The 21,805-nt window shown below is 36.2% G+C and overlaps 1 protein-coding gene across 2 annotated transcripts in view; it reads right to left on the reverse strand.

Moving 5' to 3' along the window:
* Positions 1-21,805, reverse strand: part of LOC123537167 (BTB/POZ domain-containing protein KCTD3-like) — a 79,429-nt gene that overhangs the window by 38,523 nt on the left and 19,101 nt on the right. Inside the window, exons 7-18 of one of the 2 annotated variants that reach the window (XM_045320768.2) lie at positions 20,501-20,588; positions 19,111-19,352; positions 18,781-18,871; positions 16,694-16,887; positions 15,368-15,483; positions 13,850-13,937; positions 12,767-12,883; positions 11,020-11,190; positions 10,201-10,356; positions 5,157-5,253; positions 4,065-4,273; positions 1,117-1,355 (exon numbers count right to left, since the gene is read on the reverse strand). In XM_045320768.2, coding sequence (XP_045176703.2) covers positions 1,117-1,355; positions 4,065-4,273; positions 5,157-5,253; positions 10,201-10,356; positions 11,020-11,190; positions 12,767-12,883; positions 13,850-13,937; positions 15,368-15,483; positions 16,694-16,887; positions 18,781-18,871; positions 19,111-19,352; positions 20,501-20,588 — 1,808 coding nt within the window. Of the gene's footprint in view, positions 1-1,079; positions 1,356-4,064; positions 4,274-5,156; positions 5,254-10,200; positions 10,357-11,019; positions 11,191-12,766; positions 12,884-13,849; positions 13,938-15,367; positions 15,484-16,693; positions 16,888-18,780; positions 18,872-19,110; positions 19,353-20,500; positions 20,589-21,805 lie in introns of both variants that reach the window. The other variant, XM_045320778.2, reaches the window with a different exon arrangement.

Consider the following 21,805-nt stretch of genomic DNA (forward strand, 5'->3'; position numbering starts at 1 on the left):
GGAGCATAATTCTGTCAAGAACACAAATTAGAGTTATTTGGATTGTTACCACACATGCAGTTGATGATGGTAAAGACATATTTTGAGTTTCAAGCCATTATCTTATATAGTACCAAAGCTATGTCCAGAAAACGAAGTTTGTCAAAAAAATTAAGTATGAAAGGGGCACAAGTTGGTCAAAAATACAAATCAGAGTTATAGGGATTGTTACCACACATGCAGATGATGATGATAAAGATACCTTTTAAGTTTCAAGTCTTTACCTTATATTGTTCTAAAGTTATATCCAGAAAGGGAAGATTGCCAAAAAACATTAAGTATGAAAGGGGCATAATTCTGTCAAAATACAATAAGAGTTATGGGGATTGTAACCACACATGCAGATAATGATTATAAAGAAACGTTTTTAATTTCAAGTCATTATCTTTTAAAGTACCGAAGATATGTCTATAAACAAAGCTTTCGGAAAAATTTAACATGAAAATAATTCCAAGTATAACAACATTGTGACCTTGACCTTGGGTATAATGGGCCCAGCCCCTGCACATACTTTGTTTGTATGCCGGACAATGTTTATGTGAACTTACAGTAAGACATGAGCAATAGTAACAAAGATATGACAGAAAAGCAAAGGTTGCCGAAAAACTTTAACCTCAAAAATAACCCAAGTATAACACCTTGGTGAACTTGACCTTGGGTATAATGGGCTCAGCCCCTGCACATACTTTGTTTGTATGCTGGACAATGTTTATGTGAAGTTACAGTAAGATTTATGCAATAGTAATAAAGATATGACAGAAAAACAAAGGTTGCAAAAAACTTTAACCAAGAAAGGTCACGCCGACACCGAGGCGAGTAAAATAGTCCCCCTATTCTCCGAATCCCTTTTAAAGTGCAGAAGTTGGCGACAAATTTTTTTTGCAGCTCTCTGGCCACATGATGGAATGATGCCTCCTATACATTCGACCTAAGCACTTTGTTTGCAGAGTATATATAAATGACACTTTACAGTATGAGTAAAATAATCCACTCTTAGAAATGTTTTAGTTTTGGCTTAAGCAGAGACAAGCAGGTATCACCTTTATAACATGTTAGCATGCATCATAAACTTGTGACCTGTGACTTCTCCATCCCACCCACTGCGCCCCGTTCTTCTAGATCCTCCAGAGAGTCCATATTTGGCACAGAAATGCCATGCACCACCTCTTGACTAGGGCGCTGAAGGCTTCCCCCCATGATAGAGGGGGAAGGGCTTATACAAGGGGTGGAGTTTTGGGACTGACATATGTCACACTGGTCTAACAACTTCACTAATTCTTTAGGTGTAGGACCTCCTAGGTTCTGCTCTGTAGATGCTGAAGTAAAGAAAACATGCAAAAATTGATTTCAATTTGAAAACAAACACACGTATTAATTTATCATAATGAAAACAACTGTCCTCATAGACATTTAAACATGTTGGATAATGATCATCTAAAAGTTTACTATTTATGATTAACTACTGTCTTTTGCAGAGAATTTGATATCATTTGATAGTTGCTATCCTACAAATATATGTTAGTTTTGTAAGATGAAAATCTTTGGGTATGCAAAAACATAATTTAATGAAGAACTGTAGATTAGAAAATAGTAGTAACATTTACACTGTAGCAAATATTTGCAAACAAGAGGACCATGATGGTCCTGAATCGCTCACCTGTCACCACTTGACCCAGTTTTGAACTGAGTACGACGTCGTTTTTTTTCTATTATTTGACATAGTGACCTAGTTTTTGAGCTCATGTGACCCAGTTTTGAACTTGACCTAGATATCATCAAGATGAACATTCAGACCAATTTTGGTACAGATCCCATGAAAAATATGGCCTCTAGAGAGGTCACAAGGTTTTTCTATTATTTGACCTAATGACCTAGTTTTTGACTGCAGTTGATCCATTTTCAAATTTGACCTAGATATCATCAAGGTGAACATTCTCACCAATTTTCATGAAGATCTCATGTAAAATATAGCCTCTAGAGAGATCACAAGGTTTTTCTATTTTTATACCTACTGACCTAGTTTTTGACTGCATGTGACCCAGTTTTGAACTTTACCTAGATATCATCAAGGTGAACATTCAGACCAATTTTCATGAAGATCCATTGAAAAATATGGCCTCTAGAGAGGTCACAAGGTTGTTCTATTTTTAGACCTACAGACCTAGCTTTTGACCGCAGTTGACCCAGTTTCGAACTTGACGTAGATATCATCACGATGAATATTCTGACCAATTTTCTTGAAGATCCATTCAAAAGTATGGACTCTAGAGAGGTCACAAGGTTTTTCTATTTTTAGAGCTACTGACCTAGTTTTTGATCGCAGTTGACCCAGTTTCCAACTTGACCTACCTATCATCAAGATGAACATTCAGACCAACTCTCATACAGATCCCATGAAAATATGGCCTCTAGAGAGGTCACAAGGTTTTTCTATTATTTGACCTAATGACCTACTTTTTGATGGCATGTGACCCAGTTTCAAACTTGATCTAGATATCATCAAGGTAAACATTCTGACTAATTTTCATGAAGATCCATTGAAAAGTATGGCCTCTAGAGAGGTCACAAGGTTTTTCTATTTTTAGACCTACTGACCTAGTTTTGGATTGCTCGTAGCCCAGTTTCGAACTTGACCTAGATATCATCAAGATGAACATTCAGACCAACTTTCACACAGATCCCATGAAAAATATGGCCTCCAGAGAGGTCACAAGGTTTTTCTATCATTTGACCTACTGACCTAGTTTTTGTTGGTAGGTGACCCAGTTTCGAACTTGACCTAGATATCATCAAGATGAACATTCTGACTAATATTAATGAAGATCCATCGAAAAGTATGGCAAGGTTTTTCTATTTTTAGACCTACTGACCTAGTTTTGGACTGCACGTGACCCAGTTTCAAAACTGACCTAGATATCATCAAGATGAACATTCTGACCAAATTTCATAAAGATCCCATGAAAAATGTGACCTCTAGAGTGGTCACAAGCAAAAGTTTACGCACGGACAGACGGACGGACGGACAGACAGACGGATGCTGCGTGATCACAAAAGCTCACCTTGTCACTTTGTGACATGTGAGCTAAAAACAGTATGACTAATGAATCTAAACAAGAGTAAATAATATGTGCCGTATAAAATGTCTAAAACTATAACAAGCAGTGACTCCATATTCTTTATGAAACAAATAATTTAAGGCTGCAAATTATGTATTTGTCAAGTAAAAGAGCTACTTAATCTATAGTTTATACCAGATTCAGCAGAAACAATAGCCAGGAAGCAAGTAATGTAGGGTTGTGTGGTATTCACCAGTGTGTAAGTATCATTTATTTATGGCGACTATTCTTGCTTTTTTGGTGGTGGAAGAAGACCCCAGGTGCATCTCTGGGCATTGCTTCAGACATGGGCGGGCATCTGAGTAGAACCACCGACTTTCTGTAAGCCAGCAGGATTGCTTCCTTGCACAAGTATTCTACACCCAAAAGAATGTTTCCAACCCTTTTCAATGATGGACAATTGTTTCTAAGTCAGCAACCTTAACTACTTGGCCACAAAGGCCCCCATACCAGTTTAAACGGTATTTGATTGTGGTGCATGCCATAAAATGAGTCTTGTGCACAACTTGACCAAAAGCATCAACAAAGTTAGGAAATATTTTATTTCTGACATTATTTTCAAAAACAACTTCAATAAACAATGTACAATTGTTTTGGGCTGCTGTTGTAAATTATAACTGAGATTATGTCACTGCTAACAAATATTGTCAATACAGATAGATCTATTTTTGCAAATATAACTGAGCTGGCAAAACTTAAAAATGAAGACTTTGTAACCTGTTAATGTAAGGTTAAGATCTGTGTACAAATATCTGAGAAATATCAGGGTTCGTACAACATTCTGGACCAAAATATCATGATATATCACAATACACCATGACATTTTGGTCACAAAATATATCACAATACAATGTAACTCATGATACCTAACTTAAAAGTAATGTATACAAAAAATATTATGGTAATTACTTGGTTTGGGCGTGCATATTTGTTTATTGTCCTCTGCGGGGCTCATCAGATCTAGTGCTGTGGTAAGATCCCACATCTGTATACCACCATTGGTGTGGCCAGTAAACAAGAACCTGCGGGGTCGTGAACCCATTCTGCTCGAGCCCTCACACTCGTGGACACGGAATGCACTTATTGTTGTTCCATCAACAGACTTTATAACACACACCCTGGTAATATAGTAATGAAGCAGTGTATAATAAAGTCGAAATAAATTAACCTAAGAAAACATAAGCACATCACATAAATTAAAGCTCTTAAGGGCCACTTACAATCATTTGTGACCTATACATTTTTTAGATACTGCCTATCTGTTGCTTAAGATCCATTTTTTTGGACTGTGTGAGAAATTTGTCTTCCAGAAAAAATGTGTATCTGCCGCTTACAACCTGACAAGACTGTATATCGTGTACTATAGGATACAAAAATTATATACCAGTCCTGCACATAATATATATGACAATCTGTACTTTGAATATTTCAAAGTATTAGGTGTGAGCTTGCACTATGGCAATGATCAATTTTGAAAAGAAAACTGTGAAGCAAAATAATATTTTAAAGTCTTCTTAAAAATACTATTTTTCACTTATAACGGTTTCCTTCCAGGACGTCAATTTTAACAAAGTTCAAGAGAATTTATATTGCTGATTACGAAAGTCATCCAATTCGAGATAAAAATCAATGCAGCAGGTAAGTTCTGTATTTTGGTCTGCTATTTATTCTACTTCTTTTTTCAAGACAGATTCTACGAGAAAAGGCAGTTTTCCTAATTGCAGCAGAGTTGGGGTTATAATGCATCAGCATAAAAAGTTTTATAGCTCTTCACTAGTATGCTAAACAACATCATTTTAAGAAAATGAAACAACTTGATTTTTCTTTTAGTTGTAATCTTTTGTCTTGACAGTGCAACAGGCATAAACAAACATTGTTACCAATGGAGACCTTTTTTTACAATGACAAGGAATTACACTCACATGGGCCTAAAGTACAAATATTGATAAGACCAATTACACAAACCAGTGAAGGTTATGATGCTATAGTCCTATAACTTACCTCTTGCCAGATGACGACAAGCGTATGAAGAGTTGATCAGTTTCTGGAACTACTTTCTGTACAAAAACCTGTTGGTCATCTTGCTCTCCGAATGGACCTGATATAAACAACAGGATATATTTATTGACTAGCTTGTTGAGTAACAAAACTTCCGTCTATTTAAGTAAACCTAGTGATGGTTTTATTTTCACGAATACTCAAGGAACATTGACTATAAGAGTAACAAATAACCAATATTATTAATGTCATTAAATCACTATTTAATGGCTGTAAATAGCTATGCATAGCTTAATATGTTCTCTGTTTATACATGAACTTTAAACAAGGGCCATAATCCAGGAGTGCCTAGGGAAATTTTGGTGGTTATCGAACCTGGCCGAGATATTATGCTCACAAACATTGTCAGCAATTTTGGTGAAGATTGGATGAAAACTCTTTGATTTAGAGAGCTGACATGGTTTTGACGCTGCCCGCCCGCCACGGGTACTGACATAATAAGCCCTGCTCTTTCAGAGATGGGCGTAAAAAAATGTGTGTTGAACAGTATATCCAAATTCAAAATATTTTACATTAAAGCTTCTTCTTTAGGGTACCATCAGGCTATTACAAATTTAACTGTAACATTTTCATCCAATTTTTTCTTTAAATGTAGAAGTTGAGGGGAGATTTTATTTTTTATGTCTGACAACTAATTGGATGTAGTACAAAAACACAAAAAATGATAAAAACAAAACATACAGTAGTTTTTATGTCAATTTAATAACAAGATAATAAAGCAACAAAAGTACTTATTAAAATACAAATATTTTTAACAAAATAAAATGTGTCAGGGAAGCATGCAAAAATAGCAAACTAATTGTGACAAGAAAAATATCCAGTATTCTCCCAAAGGTGGGCTTTACTGACAGGTCTAACTTTGCAAAAAAAAACACTGATCTAAGGTGTACAGGGTCCAAGAATCTCAGATCCTGTTTATGTAATTTCTAAAGTTCAATTTCAAATCTGATTCAAGGGAAATAAATCCTATTTATTTTCTTACACCTAAAGTATTGAGCATGTGTCTATATAGCAAATGTTCTACTGTTACTTTAAAATATGTCATTAACAAGCTCAAGAATTTTTCTAACTAGACCTATCACTGCAAATTGTTTGTTTTTGGGTTAACGCCGTTTTTCAACAGTATTTCAGTCATGTAACGGCGGGCAGTTAACCTAACCAGTGTTCCTGGATTCTGTACCAGTACAAACCTGTTCTCCGCAAGTAACTGCCAACTTCCCCACATGAATCAGAGGTGGAGGACTAATGATATCAGACACAATGTCGTTAATCAAATAGTCACGGAGAACATACGCCCCGCCCGAGGATCGAACTCGCGACCCTGAGATCCGTAGACCAACGCTCTTACCTATTGAGCTAAGCGGGCGGGCTCCACTGCAAATTGATTAATACCCCCCAGACAATGCTTTGATATTGGGAAGGCAGTTGGACCTAGTCATTTGGGTCTTGTACGCTGCATTTTGTGTTGATAAGGGAAACAAGTGATGCTTGTCTTATGAAAATCCCTCCAGCTGTTTAGTAGACATAGAGCAGACACACTAAAAAGATTATTTTCCAGCAATAAAATTCCTATGCTAGAAGGGGCATTTGTCATCTTTCTGCCATAGGGACCACATTTTTTACATTGAAACACAGTTGAAGGACCTCTGAAAACATAATTCCCTAAATAACCCACAATCAATAAGAAAGTATCTTGTACTTTTCAAGTTAATGCAGGATGTGTCTGTTTAGACAGAGGGATTGACAGACAGATTGGCATACAGATGGACAAAGGGAAAAAAAATAGAGATATCACTACAAGAGATTCATACTCCCATAAAACTGCTTTGTCAGAGAAAGTAAGAACATTCATTTTTTTCTTGTAATATTTTCAGTTAATAGTATATATTACAAAAATAAATTCCCTTCAAGGGAGTCATAGTTATCACTTTCAATCACTCTTTTTGACATTTATCACTGTGTTATTAACACTCTTCATTCAGTTTTTATCAATGAAGGGAACATCATAATCCTAAATTTTCAAAAAGGTGAAAACTTCAGGAAAAAAAGGGAGAAAAATTTATAATCATGCAAAGACAGAGTTATGCTTTTACTATTTCTCCTTTAAACAGAGCAATGTATAAGTTACACTAAATTTCCTGTAATGGATTGAAAGTTATTGTCTAAAATGTTTAAAATGTGAAGAATTTAGTGCAAAAGAGGGATACAATCATGATAATATGCAAAATAGAACTATAATTCTTGTCCATCTCAGGCCATATTTAAAAAAAGTCTTTGTTTGCAGTCTCCCGACCCTACTTTTTAAAGTTGGGTAGGTAGGTAGGTAGGCATCTCTTTTTTTATGTGGGGGTAATAGTTTGATACTAACCATTGATAACAATTTGCAGAAATAAAAAAAAAGTTACAGGTAAAAAACCTCATTTTCTGTCTGAGTTTATCATCAGTACCAGTATGTTGTTTAAAAGGATGAAATTAAATAATACAATTTAAACTTTCTTATTTATTATTTTGCTTACTTGAAATATAAGCAGCACTTGTCATTTCACAACTTTAAAAAAATTTGACCAGCACTGTTCAATAAAAACTTTTCGGGGACACAACATTTTAAGTAGGTAGGTAGGGAGACAGCAAACAAACATGTTTTTAATTTTAGCCTCACATTCCCTAATTCCTATCTATTGCTGTATATAGTTGCATTAAACACTCTTCAGTGATGCTAAAGTTTTTTGTCTAAAATGTTTAAAAAAATGTCAAAAATAAGAACATGGGAGATAATATTTAAAATACTGAAACGAAGTTATGGTTTTATGTTCTAAACTCTCTCTCATTGCTAGCTTACACATTTCAAGTCACATTCAGTGGATTTAAAGGAATTGTCTGAATGTTCTGAACTTCAGAAAGGTGAATGAAAAGGGAGACAATTTTGTTAAAAGTGGCAGTCAGATAGATGGCACTTGTTATGTCAATCTACCATATGGAGCTAATGTGAAATTCTAATGCAATACCTTTATTGGTATCAGAGGTATTTATAGACCTTGGACTTAAAACCCCTAGGTCATGCACTCTGCATGTGATCTTGATAAGGTTCACAAGTAATGCCAGTTGAATCACAATCCTTTTAGCAGTTTAAATGATACTGAGCAGACACAAGTTAGAGCTATTTGACTTTGACCTCAAAGTGTGACCTTGACCTTAAACCTATTGACCTACTGTGTGAATCTCGTATTATAATGATGATGTGTAGTTAATATAATTCAACTGAATATTTTTGGAGACATGCCTTCGTATCAAGGAAAACTAGAAAATGCTTTTGTAAAAAAGCGCATGTCTCCCCAATGCAAAGTGCTATAGGCAAGAAGTCAATAGGGGTCAGGAGCAGAAGTCAAAGAGACACTGATGGTTGGCTGCAATAGGGATTATCTACTTGGCATGTCCAGTCATCCCGCTAAATTTCAACACTCTTGGCCTAGTGGTTCTCAAGTCACTGTTCAGGCTCCTGTGACCTTGACCTTTGATCAAGTGACCTCAAAATAAATAGGGGTCATCTACTCTGCATGTCCAATCATCCTATTAAGTTTCAACATTGTAGGTCATGTGGCTCTCAAGTTATTTCCAAGAAATGATTCTACATGAACAGGCCCCTGTGACCTTGACCTTTAATAGACTGACCCCAAAATCAATAGGGGTCATCTACTCTGCATGTTCAATCATCCTATGAAGTTTCAACATTCTGGGTCAAGTGGTTCTCAAGTTATTGATCGGAACTGGTTATCAATGTTCAGGCCTCTGTGACCTTGACCTTTAACGGAGTGACCCCAAAAACAATAGGGGTCATTTACTCTGCATGAACAATCATCCTATGAAGTTTCAACATTCTGGGTCGAGAGGTTCTCAAGTTATTGATTGGAAATGGTTTTCCATGTTCAGGCCCCTGTGACCTTGACCTTTAACAGAGTGACCCTAAAATCGTTAGGGGTCATCTACTCTGCATGACTAATCATCCTATGAAGTTTCATCATTCTGGGTCAAGTGGTTCTCAAGTTACTGACTGGAAATGTTTTTCAATGTTCAGGCCCCTGTGACCTTGACCTTTGACAGAGTGACCCCAAAATCGTTAGGGGTCATCTACTCTGCATGACCAATCATCCTATTAAGTTTCAACATTCTGGGTCAAGCGGTTCTCAAGTTACTGACCGGAAATGGTTTTCAATGTTCAGGCCCCTGTGACCTTGACCTTTGACAGAGTGACCCCTAAAACGATAGGGGTCATCTACTCTGCATGCCCAATCATCCTATTAAGTTTCAACGTTGTAGGTCAAGTGGTTCTCAAGTTACTGACCGGAAATGGTTTTCAATGTTCAGGCCCCTGTGACCTTGACCTTTGACGGAGTGACCCCAAAATCGATAAGGGTCATCTACTCTTCATGGCCAATCATCCTATGAAGCTTCAACATTCTTGGTCAAGTGGTTCTCTAGATATTGATCGGAAATGGTTTTCAATGTTCAGGCCCCTGTGACCTTGACCTTTGACGGAGTGACCCCAAAATCAATAGGGGTCATCTACTCTTCATGGCCAATCATCCTATGAAGCTTCAACATTCTGGGTCAAGTGGTTCTCTAGTTATTGATCGGAAATGGTTTTCAATGTTCAGGCCCCTGTGACCTTGACCTTTGACAGAGTGACCCCAAAAACAATAGGGGTCGTCTACTCCAGCAGCCCTACAACCCTATGAAGTTTGAAGGTTCTAGGTCAAATGGTTCTCCAGTCATGCTCAGAAATGAAGTGTGACGGACGGATGGACGGACGGACAGGGCAAAAACAATATGTCTCCTGGGGCAGACATAATTAATATCTGGGGGTATAATAGTTTCACTTTGACGTTTCCTACAATGTACTGGGTTCTTACTATTAATAGGTTCCTCAAAGGAAAATGCCACTTGACTGCAAAATAGATTCATCAGGAAATATATACCAAGGAATACTTACCGAAGTCATTACCAGCCATGTAGCTCTGATTTGGGTCGTAGTCTTCTAGTGATATCACCTTAAATGATGCAAGTGGCGTGGAGCCTGGCTGCGTTGAGATCATCCCTCGAAATCGTGTCACACTCCATGTCCGTACATGATTGTACTCAGAGCATACTGCAATGAAAAATTAAATATTTACTTAATCAAGCAAGGAAGCTACTTGTACCATTTTTCATGTCTTTCAAAACTAAAAGCTAAACCTGGGTGATTACTGATCTTGACCTAGATACAACAACAGGGGCTTTTCTCCTTCATAACATGACTCCAGTAAATAGAGTCATTCCCAGCTTTAAATAAAAGTATGCTTTTCCATTTTTTTTACAAAAAGAAATCACCTCATTTCAGCCAAATACAAATGTAAACCTACGTCCAATTCAATTTTAGTCATAACTAAACTAATTTTATCTGAAATGTAACAACTTAAAAAATATCACTGCTATTATTGGGCAAATTTAACCTTCCAAAAGACAAAAGGCACAAACCCATTCTTCATTAAGAATGGCAAATATTCTTTTTGCCATAACTTTGTATAAATGAATGTAACTTGGCTGGACTGTTTGTTGTTAAAAATGCTCTTTCATGCATAGTTTTGTCACAATCTGTGCTAATTTAACAACAATAGAGCAAAAAGAAAATTTAGCATTTTATAGCATTCTAGTTTCAGACTTAAAAGCTTTAAAGAATATCAGATCTGATCATATGTATTTTTAGAAAGAAAAAACCTAGAATAACCAAATTTTCTTATTCTACTTTAATCCAAAACAATGCAAAATATACCTGACACAAGGTGCTTTTCTGACAACATGACCTTAGTAACAGGACTTCTATGTACAGTGAAAGTTTGAAACAACTGAGGACCGTGCCCAACAGTCTCTGGATGCTGTACTATCACACGTACTGTACCGGAACTTGTACCGTAAGCTATCTCTATCCAGTTACCACTTACACCTGAAAACAGAGGCAACAATACAGTCATATCTGTGCTTAGGACTACAGTCGAATAAAGACCACTTTCATTAACCTTTAACCTGCTGGCGGCAAGTGATTCTACCTTTGCGACCAGTGCAGACCATGATCAGCCTGCACATCCATGCAGGCTAAGTAAATTTTCAGTGAACAACCCTTCAAATAATAAATGGTACTGCCCAAACTAAATGATGGACCAGTCCATTTTAGAAGTTTAGCAAGGTAAAGGTTAAACCTGCTTATAAAGGACACCATTTTCTCTTCCCTTTCAATCACTTATAGATTAATTTTACCTGTATTAGGGGACAAACTGTCAACAAAGGCCACTTTCTTTCATTTGCCAAGGGTAGTCTTAACTGGCAAGTGTGACTGTAGTTTCAATTAAGCTCAAAGCTACTCAGTTTTATTCAAATATTAAATAAATAAAAACAAAACAAATGAAAGGGAAAATAAAACTAAAGATTTAAGATATAAATCATAGTTTGAGTAACCTCCCATTATACATGGTTGTGTGTAAAATATGCTTTGAGGGCCCCTATCCAACAGAAACAATAAGGAATATTTTAACATAACATAGAACACAACAAAAGAAAAAGAACAAATGATTTTTCAATAAAACTAAGGTAGAAATGCACATTTTGACAAAACAGTTTCTTTTTTTTTCCAAAACTTCATTCAATATACCTCAAAAATATTAAGTAAAGATTTTTCGTTTGAATTATTAGAAACATTCAGGCCTTTAAAAGTCTTTATAAAGCTAACAATCTTGTAGTTCACTGAATGCAAAACCTCAGTTTTAACCTTTAGCCTGCTAAATTTCTAAAATAGACTCGTCCATCATTCAATCTGGGCAGTACCATTTATCATTTGAAGTGGTATTCAATGAAAATTTACTGACTGAATAGCGAACAGTGCAGACCAAGATCAGTCTGCACAGATATGCAGGCTGATCTTGGTCTGCACTGGTTGCAAAGGCAGAATCACTTGCCGCCAGCAGGTAAAAGGTTAATGTATGGTGCAAATTAATGTGCATAAGTACTATTATATATACCAGTAAAGTCTGAAGATCTCTTTAAACCTAGTACACAGAGAAAATTAAAGATTTTTCATAAAATAAGCCAGTTAAATGCACTATGGTACAAACTTCCGACCTATGGTATCTCATGATTCTCTCCACTGACCTTGTCGTCATTCACACAAACTGCTGAAGATTTCTTAACTGCATTAGAACAATAACTGAACAAGCAAATATTGCTTAACCTCCATACATCATTTTTCTCTTAAATATCACTACCATGCTGTTTTTCAACTTGATGATAACATAGGCATTTTCAGACAGCCAGTGGTGTTCAACTGATGATATTGTGAATTTCAAATTGTTTAATTTTGTGATCATGAAATTTCACTGTTTTGGTCAAGAAAACCATTTTGAGGGGATAAAACTTTGTGGATTTGAACTTTTGTATATAGGATGAATAGGTCCATTATTTTTTTGTTGGAATCAAACTATATGCATGATTTCACAGTGCTGTGCTTACTTTGTAAATAATAAACTTACTTGTTTTAGGGGTAAGGTAAACACTAAGAGCAGTAACTTTATCCCCTGCTGGATCACGATATAACTCTGTCACTAACAAGTCATTGTCTTTCATTCGTAGTGGAAACTTCTGCATATCTGTAAATCAATAAGACAGTAATAAGCCTTTAAGGCCTGCTTTAAGATGTATCTAAACTTATTTTACATCAATTGGAGAAAAAGTTACACCTTGTGATAACTATACTCCATAACAACTTACTTGAGTCCAAGTAAGAGACCAAGTAAGAGACCAAGTAAGGGACTGTTCAAACTGCAGTCAATTTCTGCTCTGAAAATGGTTCAACCCACAGACCTCCAGTTTAAGTCAGAAGCTCTACCCCTACACCACCACACCTATTACATGTTTGTTTTGTTGGCACCAACATAATTTTAGGTAATGTGACAACTTTCCAGCTTTGATAGTGGAGAAAGACCCCAGGTGCCCTTCCATGCATTATTTAATAGCGGGTGGGCACCTGGGTAGAACCACCAACCTTCCATAAGCCAGCTGGATGGTTTCCTCACATGAAGAATTCAACACCCTGAGTGAAGCTCGAACCCATATTGGCGAGGGGCAAGTGATTTGAAGTCAGTAGCCTTAACCACTCGCACCTGAAGGCCCCCACACCTCTTACATATCGTTTTTACATGTACAGAGCATAATCAATTATTAATACAGAAATATCACACAAGTTTCATGTGCCAATTTTGATACAACCTAAAACAAGACATAACATTTTAGGCTATTTTAAATTAGATATTTTAGCTGAGAACTAAAGAAAATTTTCACAAAACCCAATTACTTTTATAAAGACTGAACTTGAACAAAATCTACACAGCCACTTCCACAAAACCCCAAAATAACAGACTGTGCCACTTCCAAATTTTACTTACCAATACAACAGACAAAGCTGCTTCCATTAAATACTACTTACCAAAATAATAGACTGGGCTACTTCCATAAACACTACTTACCCACATACTAGACTGAGCTAAATCCATAAACTCTTCAAAGAATAGTTCTTCTCGATATAACATACTGAGCTATTCTTACATACCACTTACCAATATAATAGACTGAGCCATTTTCACAACCAAGAAGCAAGAAAGAACCAGCTTTATCATAGCTTGTTATAGCAACCACATCCTGAATCTGAAAAATAAAGCCAGTGTCAAATACAGTTTTTGATATGCTATAAAACTATAATTCTACATCAAAACTCCAGAGTAAAGTATATATTGTACAACTTGCTCAAGAGACAATGAATATTAAGGAACAACTTGCACAAAGAGACCACTTCTTCAGTCTATTTTGTGTCGTTCATAAACCAGTTATGTTGTATTAAGAGATCACTATTTGCCCTTCCATTTAATGGTCTCTTAATAAAAGATGTATTTTGATATGCTTCAAAAGTGTTAATCTACATTTATACTGTGAAACACAACTTGTTCAAGCACTGATGGCACTGGCACCTGGGCTGATTAAAGCAATTCATGCAATCCACCGCCCTTTTCCTTAATTCAGCTATATTTGAATTGCTCAAACTTCTGGATAACTCTAGTATTCTGATCATCCCTTTATTTTGAGCAACCACTGTTTTATTAAACTTTGTTAAAGTCTGGTTTATGATTACTTGTTGACAGTTAAACTGATTCTTATAGCTAAGAAGAAAAACTCCACAAATTTAATTTACGTTATTCAGTTGGAATTATACACTTAAAATTTACAGCTGTATGCGCTTGTCTTGAACGTATAGATATTGAATATACTTTATTCATTCATTCATTTTTACACTGCATCATATTTTCTCAGTCTTCCAGATATGAAGAAGCTCAAAGACACAGTCATCTTCCACCAAGTTACTGTAGCTTGGGAAATTTTTCACATTGTATTTAGTTATTTCACTGTAACTAACCTCATTTGCAGAAAAAGGAATTTGCAAAACTTGAGTGTTAGTGTTTTTGGACATGATGCAAATTAATATTCACAAACACTTTGAATCTGAGAATGGCACTATTCGCAAAAATAAAATCACCACATATAATCCTATAACCCAATTTACAGTAAACTTCCCTCTTAGGTTGAAACTCACCAGAGTACAAGTCAGAGGTTCTCACAGAACAAGCTAGATGAAACAGATTCGAGTCCAAGTTTATAATTCTGGTTTTGAACACAAATTTCACACCTCCATTATTCTGACTGTTTGATTCTGAACATAAACAGTAGCCATGTTGCAATCTGGTTTCCAAACATCATTTCACAAGCTTTGAGCGAGGATTTCACATTAAAATGGTATGAGGTGGCAAAGAAGCAGTAAACGAGGAACTCAAACATAAGATAGTTGAACCAGCCTAAGCGACCACCTATATTATGCTGTCACTTGTCTTAAGCCACCAGTCAGCTAACTTCCCAAAGTGATTTTATGTCCTAGTTTCAACTTGTCTTATACAGTGACCTGCCTGAAGCAGCCACATTGTGTCACTACCTTGTCTGGATAGGTAATACAGGTCTGACTGTATAAGAACTTTCTTATCACTTAATAAGTAAGTAACATAGTACCTTTATCTTTGGACGTAACATACCTGCCAATTGTGTGTCATGGAATGCCAGACTCCAACTTTTCCCAGTTTACTGAGAGCTACAAGTTGACTGCCTATGAAGAACAGGGAATCCACAGATACATTCAAGTTGAACACACCTGAAATAAATGTAGAAAGCATGGATTAAACATAATTTTCTTGACTGATAATAATGTCAAAGACATGTGAAATAAATTCAAATAATTTCTTCGACAGGAATCATTTTGGATCAATTGCGACCTTTGTCATAGGTAATGTACAAAAAAGTACCTTATGCATACTTGAAATACACCAACTGTATTTCATACCAAAATAACAACAGCTGTCTGTAATACAGCACACTCGACTTTTCTCAGTGCTCGACTCTAAATTAGAACTTAACCAGTAAAAGAGGCATAAATCTGTCAAAATTCTAATCAGTTATGGGGATTGTTTTTTATGGTGTAGTGATAGTAAATAACTATTTAAAATTTCAAGTCAAGAGCTTTGACAGTAACAGAGATATTTGACTTTATCAAAAACTTTAACCAAAAAATTCTGAGTTAAAAAGGGGCATAAATCTGTCAAAATTCAAATCAGAGTTATGGGGATTGTTTCTCCTGGTGTAGACTGTGATAGTAATAACTTTTTAAGTTTCAATTCAATAGCTCTGATAGCAACAGAGACATCTGACTTTATCAAAAACTTTAACCAACGGCGATGCCGGGGCAAGTGCAATACCTCTACATTTTCTTCGAAATGTCAAGCTAAAAACTAGCAATTAGTACGATCTATTTTTTCTATTTCTAATACAGTGTTCATTTTATCCAATAATGCCTTTCTTGTAAAATTGTAACTCTCTAGATGGACAAGATCATCCAGGCAGCTATTGAAAAAGCTTAGAGTGGGCGATACTTATAATGGTTTTATTTTTGCCAATATTTGTGAATAAAGCTACTGTGACTTCAAAACATTTATGTATCTTGTCCTAAAACACAAAAACTCGCGTCTGCAAAATTCTTACCTCTATGAATTAAGAGTGCTATCCATGAAATAACTAAATAAAGCCCAAGCAAAAATTACCCACTCTCCAGCACTATTAAATTATGCCTTCTATTAGTAACTACATGTATTTGTAACATGCATGGATCGCACATACTATCATGAAATAGGTAGCAGGCTCTACCAATGCAACCTCAGAAATGCTTTACTGTCAAGGTCAGCACAATTCATCTGAAACTGAAATGCAGCTACTATAAAAAAAATGTTCATTAAAGGAAATACATTTGAACTTTACACAAGCATGACATAAGCCTAACATCAAGTAATAACCAAACAACAGATGCATACCAATTTCACGACTTTCTCCATCGCCATCAGAGATTGACCACAGTCTGACGAGACTTGCAGCCGACGCTGCCACCATTTTGTTTGTGTTGTCCTGATTGGCTGACAACACTTTAGCGTTGATGGCTATACGTTCTATTGGTATGTCTAGGTAGGAACTGGTCCAGATCAGGTGCCAGCCTGTAGAATCTTTCATCCTGAAATGATAATATGAGCAGCGTCATGGGAAAACCAACATAGTGGGTTTGCGACCAGCATGGATCCAGACCAGCCTGCGCATCTGCGCAGTCTGGTCAGGATCCATGCTGTTCGCTAATGGTTTCTCTAATTATAATAGTCTTTGAAAGCGAACAGCATGGATCCTGACCAGACAGCGCGAACCCACTATGTTGGTTTTCCCATGGTGTGGCTCAATTATGTTTTTTTTTGTATTTGCAGCAAATTAGAATCTATAGTTTTTATGGCTAATTAAGGGAGAAGAGTTAAAGTGAAAGGTTTTGCTATACGTGTACATACGACAGATATGCAGAAATATGGAAAACTTAATTCATATTTTTCAATAGAAACAGAAGCATACAAAGTGTAGACAAAGTTAACATCTCACTGTATACGAAGATCAAAACAAGCTAAAAGCAGAAAAAGCAAAATGTAACAAGAGGGCCATGATGGCCCTATATCGCTCACCTGTTATCATTGCACTTGAGGACAAGAAGGTCCTCAGTAAAATATCAAAGTCCAAAGGACAGGAACAACAAAGGGAAGAAATTTAACGAAAAAGAAAAAAAATTCTTACAAGGTATAGATATGTCAAAATACACCTAAAAATTGGAGGTACCATCCATGTTGTACCACAGAAAAGTGGTCTCAGTTTTTCCCTACGACCAATAATAAAAAAGTTAATAAAAATAAGCTATTTATAGTAACGTAAAAGGGAAGTAATTAAAAAAATAAATATTGTAAGTGAACAGAAGAAGGATCTGCCAAATAAATCTGTTGACATAAATGAAATTTCAGATCAGTATCTTCATTAGTTATGGAGATATACCCATTTTAATTTGAAATAAAGGGAGGTAATTTGACATAAAACCAGTCCATAGTTATCTACCCTGATTGTCTCTGTCCAAACTATAACAAAAATGAAATTTCAAATAAGTCCTATAAGTACTTACTGATATAAATCCGTTTTGATTACAATCAGGGGTGGTAATCAGATATAAAATAACTCTGGAACCTACGACTGGATCTGATTTGTCATGGAATCCAAGATTTATTGTTGTTGAAGATATTTTGGAAGTTTGTATCAAATAAAACCATAAATGAAGTCTCTACATGGCTGCAAAAGCCAAAATAACCAATTTTGGACCTTTAAGGGGCCATAACTCTGGAACCCATGATGGAATCTGGCCAGTTGAAGAAAGGAAGCAAGATCTTGTGGTGATACAAGTTGTGTGCAAGTTTGGTTAAAATCAAATCATAAATGAAGCTGCTTTTGTGCAGACAAGGTCAAAATAGCTAATTTTGGCCCTTTCAGGGGCCATAACTCTGGAACCCATTGTTGGATCTGGCTGGATCAAGAAAGGAACCGAGATCTTATGGTGACACAAGTTTTGTGCAAGTTTGATTAAATTCAAATCATAAATGAAGCTGCTATTGTTCAGACAAGGTCAAAATAGCTAATTTTGGCCCTTTCAGGGGCCATCACTCTGGAACCCATAAAGGAATCTCGCCAGTTCAAGAAAGGAACCAAGATTTTATGGTGATACAAGTTGTGTGCAAGTTTGGTAAAAATCAAATCATAAATAAAGCTGCTATTGTGCAGACAAGGTCAAAATAGCTAATTCTGGCCCTTTCAGGGGCCATAACTCTGGAACCCATAATGGGATCTGGCCAGTTCAAGAAAGGAACCGTGACCTTATGGTGATACAAGTTGTGTGCAAGTTTGGTTAAAATAAAATCATAAATGAAACCACTATCGTGCAGACAAGGAATTGTTGATGCACGGACGGACTGACGACGGACGAAGGGTGATCACAAAAGCTCACCTTGTCACTATGTGACAGGTGAGCCAAAAACAGTAAGAAAAAGCTTACCTGTAGCAACACGCAAAGTGGGGATAAGCCACAGCAATCCAATTATGATGACCTCTCAACATGGTCACCTTCAGAGGATCTGTTCTATAGCCTGAAATTGGTAAAAAGACATAAAAGTAAGTCCAAGTCCTGCAGAAAACATAAAATTATTAGTCAATTTTAGTCAATTACCTGTAGTACATTTTGAAAACTACAAAGGTTCTTGCTGGATTTGCATCATTTTCATTACAACATTTGCAGCCTGTGTAAATTCCAGCAACATAATAATTATAAGAAAATTTATTCTACATCTGACCCAAACTTTTTAATATACTTATTAAACATGTTTACCAGCCATTGGTTGAGCATGTGCCAATCTGCTGCTCAGTGACTCGTACGGAACTGGTCTAGATATGCTTCTGGCATCTGTTGACAATGACAACCTTGACATACTGTGTGTTGATGGTGTACGTGCTATACTAGCCTGGGAACCTTGATGCATCAGTGTGGAGAAATCTAACGAGGTCTGTCTCATGTGTGCATGCACATCATCCTGATGGGAACCTCCTGGTCTCGGATCAACAGATGAATGTCTATACAAAATAAAACTTGAAAATAAGCCCATTGAATATGTATGCCCTTATACCAGAGGGCTGAGATGGACCAAAATTGCTCGAACAGCTATTTAACACATATTTTCCAAACGTGTTACTGACACAAAGAACCACCTAGAGATTGTTTTTCATAAAAAATATGTCTCCAATATCTTAACACACAGATATTGTAAAATGCCACTTAAGGGCAATAAATCCAGTGAAAATTTCTGAATCACAACTAGGTTGGGCACTGACCACTCCTGTGAAGTTTGGTGGAATTCCAACCAGTTATGAGTTGTATCACAGATAGCACAGAACCTGATAAATAAAGGGTCATAACTCCACTAAAAATCACTAGAACAGGAACATGCCAATGAAATGCACAACAGTTACTATGCTTCACACTTACCACTTGTGAAATTGTAAGGTTAGGTGCATTTCAGCAAAATGATATCTGGCAAGCAGTGTATACACTAAGGCACACTGATTTACCGCCTATGCCCAGGTGGCAGAGGAACAGATATTTCTATCCAATTCATGACTGATTTTTTTCTGGCATACCATATACATGTAAGCTTTTTATTCTGACTGATTCTTTTTTCTTGCATACCGTATTTTACAAATAGAATAAATAAAGCGGAAAGAAATACTTCCATTGTAGTACTCTTCTTATAGTAGAGTATGTACACAAAGCACAGGAGATTAATGTCTGTAAACAGAAGTGATGAAATGACGTTTCAGTGATGCACAAGAACAAAGTTCCACTTAGTTTTATCGTTTGTAGGGTAACTGTAAGTTCTTACAATAAAACAAAGTATTTTGAATTCAGAAACATTTTATAGGGTACAGATAGAAGCTGTCAAGTTTTTTATATTTCACATAAATAATATATAATCAATGCATGAATCGCTACTAAGTCTAGTCTTTAACAGCATGAGAGTCATCTGGCATGTGAGGTGGCAGATGGGTTTTGCCGGCATGGGTAAAATCACCAGAAACGCCAGTCTGGTGTGCAAGAAATTTACCTCTGTGAATTCAGCATTAGTCTGACAAAATGATGAGGTATTTGCCTCTATGAAGTTGACAACAGTCTGACAAAATCTTAATTAACTATTACACATAATAATCAATTACGTGATATTTACCTCTGTGGGGTGGCTCCCCTGCCTGCATGACTGTCTGTGCTGACAATAGACTGTGATCTACTTCTCATGAAATCTGGTACAGGAGGACCTTTGAAAATTTAACATACCAAGTGTGTAATTCTTAAACAATCAATATTTGACTTACTCCTGTTATTTGAAACAATTATTTTCTTTTCTTGTCAACAAACATAAACTTTGGGTTAGAAACTGAATACTTCACAAACTGAAAATCTTTCTATTACACAGGTGTTTTCATTCTATGTACATTTATGATAAGACTAGTATAATAATCTTCCTCACTGATGTGCAAATTTCATACCTGGTGTGTGACTTTATTTGTGCCACCATTTTAATGTCTGTTTTTTCTCTTACAAAGTTCATTAACAGCAGAATTTTCAATTAGACTCAGACCAAAGAATAGAATTATAACTGAGCCGCGCCATGAGAAAAACAACATAGTGGGTTTGCAACCAGCATGGATTCGGACCAGTCTGCACATCTGCACAGTCTGGTCAGGATCCATCCTGTTCGCTAACAGTTTCTCTACTTCCTGCGGATGCGCAGGCTGGTCTGGATCCATGCTTGTAACAAACGCACTCTGTTGGTTTTCTTATGACGTGGCTCATATCATTTATAACTTCTCTGCAAAGTCTTGCATATTTCTCGACAGAAAGCATGGAACCTGATAATGTGAAAGATGTAATTTTTGGAAGGACACACTCTAAAACAGTTATTTTTTAACCCTTCCTAACTTACACATTTTCACTAAAAGAAATGCTATTTAGTTTGAATATGAAACAAGTGGGCCATGATGACTCTATATTCCTCACCTGAGTACCATTGCTCTTAATGATAAGATGAAGTTTTGACATAGATCACATAGGCATACACATTAAATATCATAAGGATAAATATTTTCTTGTAACAGTCCCTTTTGAAATATGGGTCACGTACTAGTCAGGGCCAATCTTCATACCAAGTTTGAGGGTCATAGGCTCAAATGCTGCATTTTTGTATTTGCATAACTATTCCTTACCCTGGAAGACTTAAATAACATTTAAAACCAATCTCATTAATTGCTGCTAAGGTATATTCATTTACATTAAATAAAGGGAGGTAATTTGTCATAAAGTCAGTCAAAAGTTATCTACCCTGATTGTCTGAGTTCATCTGATGGCATAAATGACATTTCAAATCAGTATCTTCATTGGTTACTGAGATACACCCATTTTAATTTGAAACAAAGGGAGGTTATTTGACATAACATCAGTCCATATTTATCTACCCGATTGTCCCAGTCCAACT

Source organism: Mercenaria mercenaria, chromosome 1 (genome assembly GCF_021730395.1).
Source record: "Mercenaria mercenaria strain notata chromosome 1, MADL_Memer_1, whole genome shotgun sequence".
In the NCBI taxonomy this organism is placed as follows: domain Eukaryota; kingdom Metazoa; phylum Mollusca; class Bivalvia; order Venerida; family Veneridae; genus Mercenaria; species Mercenaria mercenaria.